Below are 7,572 nucleotides of genomic sequence, written 5' to 3' on the forward strand. Positions count from 1 at the left end.
ATATTAATTTCAAAGAATTATAGGTAGACAACGTCTCTTGACTCACCTAACTCATTGCAACGTACTCGGTTTGACAAGTCGAAAGTGCTACATACGACTGTTTATGTCTTCGCCAAGCAATGGAATCTCCGAATAGTTTGATTACAAATCTACGTGAGAACAACGGCACCAGGCCAACAGTTTGCGCACTCGCACTCGCACGTGGTCAGTGAGCCTTTGCAGGCTGCAAAGCTCGCGTCTGAGTAGCCTTGAATCTCAGTCCTCTCACCTGAATATCGAAGGCCTAAAGTCAAAGTACCTCTCAGGTGCCTGAATACTCTTTTTACCATCTTCCAGTCCTCACCTATAGGACTGGCCTGATGTTGACAATATATTGATCGCGTTCGAAATGTTCGGTCTAGCTGCTCCTGCCGGGTACAGCAGGCTGCCCACAATCTCTCTATATGGACTGTCCAGTCTTTCCTCAGTTTCACTATCAAGTTCATTGCCAGTGTCTAACTCTCTCATCTTTCTTTCATGATTGGAAGCCTGTCTTGTGAGCATTGGATTCCTTTGAGAATGTGAATTCTCGAAACCATACTTCTCTAGAATTTTATTTACCTTTTTTTTCTGACTCATCTTGATTATTTGATTTTTCCTGTCACGTGTAATTGAAATATTCAAGAATTCTTTGGGCTCACCTATTACCGTCATTTCAAATTCTGAACTCAATTTTGCTTTTACTTCATCCAATTTGAGTTTGTCCTTACTTACCAGCAGTATGTCGTCTACATATAGTAGCAATATTAAAAACTTATCCTAATTGAAGATTCATCGAAAATCACATCTTTCAGTTCTTTATTGTTTTTTAATTTTATCTGCAAAGCTTTCAGGTAAATAATTGACACATGACCAAATCTGACATGCCATAGCATAGCTTTGTTTTTCTCCTGTAATTTATTCTCTTCTTCTTCAAATAGATTACAATTCTTACTTGGGTTCTCCTCTTGTACCTCATCAATTTTGTGTAGTTGTCTATCCCAGATCGAGAAATCGAAGCTAGACTGTTCAAAAGGGTTTTTGGATTGTTTAGGAGTTTCCTCGGTACTTTTTATCTTATCTATTTTGGTCTTATCCCACTCATCTTTCCTTTCTTCAATAGCCATTTCTTCGACCTGGTCTACACTTTCAGTTTGAATTTCACTAACCACTACTTTTTATTTGGCTGTAGTAGTTCGCGCCATGTATTTTCTCATTTCAAACTCACCCTCTGCCGTGTTTGATATTACTCTTCTATTTGTGCTTTTATGAAATTCATTACTGAGAGAGTTATACCTGTTTATCTCTAGATCTATTATCCAGTAAGGTTTTCACTCGTTAGAGTCTGGATCAAAGATGTCTATTCTTTCATCATCTAAGTAAATCGCGAGTCCCTTTTCAGCAAATCTCCTTAGCCCCTCACGTACGGGCTCGGTATGTCATACCGACCCGTGCAAAAACGCACGGCTCTTTTCAAAATTGAATATTTCCAAAACTATGGCAGATCATACAATCGAACTAATACCATTGGGAAGGTGAATATTGTAGCTTCAATTATGTATTTTATTTATAATTTTTCATTCATCAGAAAATATGGAATGCAAAGAATATTGAGCGTGTGGTAGACTTGGTATCAGAAAGGCCCCGTACGTGAGGGGTTAAACATAACAAGTTGGCTTGAAGAGCCGCCGCAAAAATTACCGCATCTATTTCAAACTTCTTCCTTCTTTCTAATGAAATTTCGACCCTCCCTACCCCCTCCCTTCTTAAGGCTGCTGACCCATCATTATTTGCATATTTAATAACATCTGATTTTCTCGTCTAAAGTATTAAATATTAATTTTGAATTTGTCAGATGCTCAGTTGCACCTGAGTCAGCTAAGAACTCAGCAAGGCAATTATTTTTATTGAATTTTGGGTCTTCAACCTACATCACGTTTCCTTTTATAGGCTATCTACTTTCATTGGACAAATTAAATTCACATCGAACTTACCCTTCTCCCTGTCGTTTTCAGCGAATCTCCTCTCTCCTTCCTTGAAAAATCCTGTTTTTGATCCTCCTTTGGGTTTTGATGATGTAAAACATGGTTTGTCTGTTTGGTTGCTGTATTTTCTCCTCTTCATACCTGCCCCATCATTTGTGCCACCATTCTCTAACTTCCTTTTTGGGAAATCACCATCATCACCACGCCCAAACCCACGAGAATTGTGTCCATAATAATTTGTTTGTTTCAGCTTATCTTTTTGGTTGTCATTGTGTCCTTTGAATTTTGAACAGTCCATTGCTATGTGCCCGTAGTTGTTACATACATAGCAGAGCTTGCCCATGCCCTTGTTAAGGCAGTCTCGTCCAAAATGTCCGTTACCACCACACTCGAAACACCTGTCTGATTTTTTGGCAAGCCTCACTTCGCGATTCGCGCCTTCTATTCGGCTCCTAGTAACTTCTTCGTCCTGGACAAGTGTTTTAAGTTGATCATATCGAAGAGGTCTTTCACCTTTGACTTGAGCAGTTGATTCTAGTTGTTGAACCAAAGGTACAGATACCATGACTGCATTGTAAAACGCATCTCTCTTCTCTTCTTCAGACAGAGGAGTTGCAGATGAAGTGTTCTCATAAGTTCGTATTGCATCTTCAAATTTATCGCAAAACTCCATTGCACTTATTTGATCTTTGATGTATACCATATTTGATATTTCCTTTCTGCCAGTAAAAGGCGTTACATTTTCCTCGAATTGCTTGAGTTCTCTCAATTTATTAAGAATATCGACTGGATCTTCAAACTTCATTACCTTGTAACGATAATTTTTGTCAATGTGACTGATCAAAATGTCTCGAACTCTAAATTTTTGTTCTTCTAGTGTCTTTCTATCCCCTTTGAAGTCTACTGCGCTGTCTATTACATGCAACAGTTTATTAGCTCTCAGTTCAGATTTAAAGAAATCATAGAAGTGTTCAAATCTAGTTTCACTCGTTAATTTGTAATCTCTTTTTAATGGCAAATTTTCATTTAAAAACTCCAATTTTACAGCCTTCCCTACTTTTTTAGCAGGGCTACTGTTTGGACTTTCGCTGTTCTGTCTCATCTTGATCCGTCTTAAGTTCTCATACTGTGATTTAACTATTCCGGCTATTTCATTTTCAAATCCTGCGCCATCCTCCTCTGTCTCATTGTAATCTTCTATAAAGTCAAACTCATTTCTTCCTTTAGCTCCAACCTCTCCTGGCTCATTGATGGTTTTCGTCAATTTTTCCAACATTTTGGTAATGTTCTGCAATTGTGCTGCATTTCTTTGTTTTTCTTTGGCCATTTCTTTCCTCATCTCTCTCAAATGATCAGTCATATAATCACCTGTGTTTTTCTTTTGTACGTCAACTATTGTCTGCAACAGCTTGGAGATCGTATCCAGCTTTTCGCAGATCAGGTTTACTTGTCCTTAAACAATAAATTCAGTCCTTGCATTGTCCGAAATATTCTTTTTGGGTGAATAGGATTCGGGTTGTTTTGGTGTGGTTTTTAAACTATATTAAATATAACAGTTTCTATTTTCTTGATCAGTGGTTTGACCTTACCTGACTGATGTACTTCAGCTTTTGTCACTCTTGTGCGCGCCTTGGCCGACTCATCTCTTGTAACAGTTGCTGAACTGAGTTGCTCCAGGTAGAGTTTAGGAATGATGGGGGGTTCATTTTTCTCTTGTTTCTTTGCGTACCATTTGTTCACCGCTCTCCAATGTTCATCCGATATCATTCTTCTGTCTGTAGCAGTAAATAATCATTTCATTAAACATCTGGGTTCCGAGGCTGGTCGCCCGACAGCAAGTATGACCGACCTCAAAAACCCACAGTACAAAACACAAGCACGCGTCCACTGATCAGTTGTTTGGGGCAACTGGAATAGCTAGTTATATTTTTAATTTTTGAATTCATATGAATTGAATGCATATGAATTCATTAATATAAGCATATGAATTCATAATATCATTAACTGAACTCTAAAGCATGTATTTCTCCCCTTAACACTTCTCACTTTATCTCATCTTACCTGTTCTATACACGACTCCAGATTGAGTTCTCATCTCTAGCCTATTCCCCTGAATCTTGAATGCGACGTCCTCTCCTTGATGGAGTGTGTCGAAACCAAACAAAAATGTCTGATCCTCCACGAATTGTAGCAGGTCGTCACCTGTTATAAATATTTCATAGAGTTTAAATTCATGATTATTAATTTATTTTATATATTCATTTTTCCCGGGTGTATGTCTTTGCGTACGCGCACGTGGGAAGCAGTCGAGGGCTCTCTGTCTCTCTCTCTCTCTTGCTCCAGTGCTCGAATCACTGAAATCGATTATACTATATACTGGAAAGGACACTGCAATGTCAGACTCGTAAACCGAAAACTGGCCAGAGGGAGTAGATTTTGGGGGCCACCTCTCTCTCTAACTCTCTCGACGGTGCGCATGTGCGTAACGTGCCAAACGACACAGTACAAGCGAGTTGAGAAGCTTAGGTTGAGTTATGCGCAGTAAATTGACGTGTTAAAGATTGTTTTGATGCTAGAAGGATAAATAAATATTGGGACGTTCTACTTTTTCGTCACAGTATTGGAAAGATCAAATAGAGATCAGAAACTCGAGGCATGTTCTTGAATTTGAGGAATTAATTCCCCTTGAAATAAAAGTTTATATCATTGAAATACCAACTTTCTGTTTCAGGAATTATATTGGACATACCGAAATTTGAAATTCCGAATACTGAGGACGGTACTGACTCAGAGGATTTCGATTTCCCGTCAGATTAATTGAATAAAGAATCTATTGAATTGTATATTCTTATGTATTTTTTCCATGTAATGTCAATTTACTCGTAATAGAATTGTAAATATCCCATGTATTGTTTTGATGCTAGAAGGATAAAAAAATATTGGGACGTTCTACTTTTTCGTCACAGTATTGTAAAGATCAAATAGAGATCAGAACCTCGAGGCATGTTCTTGAATTTGAAGAATTAATTCCCCTTGAAATAAGTTTATATCATTGAAATATCAACTTTCTGTTTCAGGAATTATACTGGACATACCGAAATTTGAAATTCCGAATACTGAGGACGGTACTGACTCAGAGGATTTCGATTTCCCGTCAGATTAATTGAATAAAGAATCTATTGAATTGTATATTCTTATGTATTTTTTCCATGTAATGTCAATTTACTCGTAATAGAATTGTAAATATCCCATGTATTGTTTTGATGCTAGAAGGATAAATAAATATTGGGACGTTCTACTTTTTCGTCACAGTATTGGAAAGATCAAATAGAGATCAGAAACTCGAGGCATGTTCTTGAATTTGAGGAATTAATTCCCCTTGAAATAAAAGTTATCATTGAAATACCAACTTTCTGTTTCAGGAATTATACTGGACATACCGAAATTTGAAATTCCGAATACTGAGGACGGTACTGACTCAGAGGATTTCGATTTCCCGTCAGATTAATTGAATAAAGAATCTATTGAATTGTATATTCTTACGTATTTTTTCCATGTCAATTTACTCGTAATAGAATTGTAAATATCCCATGTATTGTTTTGATGCTAGAAGGATAAATAAATATTGGGACGTTCTACTTTTTCGTCACAGTATTGTAAAGATCAAACAGAGATTAGAAACTCGAGGCATGTTCTTGAATTTGAAGAATTAATTCCCCTTGAAATAAAAGTTTATACCATTCAAATATCAACTTTCTGTTTCAGGAATTATACTGGACATACCGAAATTTGAAATTCTGAATACTGACGACGGTACTGGCTCATAGCATTTCGATTTCCCGCCAGATTAATTGAATAAAGAATATATTGAATTGTATATTCTTACGTATTTTTTCCATGTCAATTTACTCGTAATAGAATTGTAAATATCCCATGTATCAGTATACATTGGGAAAGAATAAAATTTTCAACTGTCACATGTTATGAGTTTGAATTTTAACAAAAATGGCATATGCAACCAAAAAGAACCGAATGCCAATGCTAAATTCTATACGTTGTCCAAGCTAAGAGAATACTTTTGGAACGGACGGTACGATAGAGACGGGTGGCCCTTTCCAGTATATAAGGGGAGGGTGAGGTAAAATGTACACTTTTGACTTTTAAAAAAATATTCATAACTCAGAAACAGATTTATCAATTGAGCTCAGTCTCTGCTCATCACGAAGAGGAATCATTGTTTTTCAATTGAAAAATAAAATTATTCCATTTCATAAACAATTCAACACGTCATGAATATTTCAAAAAAAGTCCAGTGTCCGTTTTACCCTACCCTCCCCTATATTTCAGTGGCTCGAATGTATGGCTGCAGCCCCCTCACCCCACTCCCCTCAGCGCGTCGCGCGTAGGCATTGCATACGGATTTCATCTCAATTTCCAATGCTCGTCACTCTACTTTCTTACTACTACGCGTCCCACAATCCCATAATTTTATTGATATTAATTTTACACATTTTTTAACACTCCGACATCTTTTCTACTATTTTTACTTCAACAAAGTCCAAAATTCCCGACTGGTTTGGACAAGCATGGCTGTCGGTCATTTTGCATCTTATGGCGTTCTCGCTTCTCACGCCGAGTTATTCATCACAACGCGACTTTCCTTCAGCTTTCCAGAATGCACTTGAATTACAGCTCAATTTGACATTATTGGCTTCCGGAAGGATGCCAATAATGTCATTAATAATGGCCGCGAAAGCCTGAAAACTAAGATATAGCTCAATTTATTTACTTACTCATCTCATCGCCCATCTTGCCTGTCCGTATGCACCCCTCGGTTATAACGTTCGTCCTTCCACTTTGTCTGTTTTTCACCAGTCTTTTCTCTTTTACTCTTCACTTCACTAATTTACTGTTTTTTATCAGAGTAAGCGCCTAAGCGTACTCTGGGCCCATAACCTGTTAGACTATTGGTTATGCAAATGAAGTGAAACAGATTAACTGTAAATGGAACATTTATTCAACGGCTACTCGTCTTATTACACCTCTCTGTATGATAGTCAGAACGCTGGTGCTATTGATATATATTACGCACATGAGAACAATGGCACCAGGTCAACATCTTGCGCATGCGCAAGTATAACACGAGATCCTATTTTACTAAAGGCGAAAGAAACGTGAAATTGTTTTATATCGAAATATCTCGAAACTGCCTGACCGCTAATCCTTAATTCTGATTGGTCAATATGTGACACGAAGTTATTCACAAAAAAAACACGCGGCATTTTCAAATTCTTCAGTGACATAATTTCAAATTCTTCAGTGGTAAATTTTTTTTTCACGTCATATATATAGGGGAGGTTGGGGTAAAATGGACACTTTTGACTTTTTTTAAAATGTTAATGACGGGTTGAAATGTTGATAAAATTCAAGAATTTTTTTTTCATTGCAAAGAACAATTCTTTCCCTTTGTGGTAAGCCTAAACGGAGTTCAATTGATAAATTTGTTTCTCAATTATGAGTAATTAAAACAAAAGTCTAAAGTGTCCATTTTACCCCACTCTCCCCTATA

General features: G+C 37.2%; 2 protein-coding genes across 4 annotated transcripts in view; both read right to left on the reverse strand.

The window, feature by feature from the left end:
* Positions 1–7,166, reverse strand: part of LOC107035920 — a 7,710-nt gene extending 544 nt beyond the window's left edge. Inside the window, exons 1-4 of one of the 3 annotated variants that reach the window (XR_001460771.1) lie at positions 6,797–7,166; positions 4,065–4,205; positions 3,593–3,778; positions 47–3,455 (exon numbers count right to left, since the gene is read on the reverse strand). Coding sequence is in view for 2 of the 3 variants with exons in the window: in XM_015253567.1 (XP_015109053.1) it covers positions 1,963–3,455; positions 3,593–3,778; positions 4,065–4,205; positions 6,797–6,812 (1,836 nt within the window). In the remaining variant the exon portion in view is untranslated. Of the gene's footprint in view, positions 1–45; positions 3,456–3,592; positions 3,779–4,064; positions 4,206–6,796 lie in introns of those variants that run through there. The other 2 variants (XM_015253568.1, XM_015253567.1) reach the window with 2 other exon arrangements.
* The window catches only part of LOC107035919 (alanine--tRNA ligase, mitochondrial), a 21,650-nt gene that overhangs the window by 8,228 nt on the left and 5,850 nt on the right, over positions 1–7,572 (reverse strand). The gene's annotated exons all lie outside the window — the stretch shown is intronic.

This window comes from Diachasma alloeum, unplaced genomic scaffold (assembly GCF_001412515.2).
Source record: "Diachasma alloeum isolate Michigan unplaced genomic scaffold, Dall2.0 Dall_scaffold_00202, whole genome shotgun sequence".
NCBI classification, from domain to species: Eukaryota; Metazoa; Arthropoda; class Insecta; order Hymenoptera; family Braconidae; genus Diachasma; species Diachasma alloeum.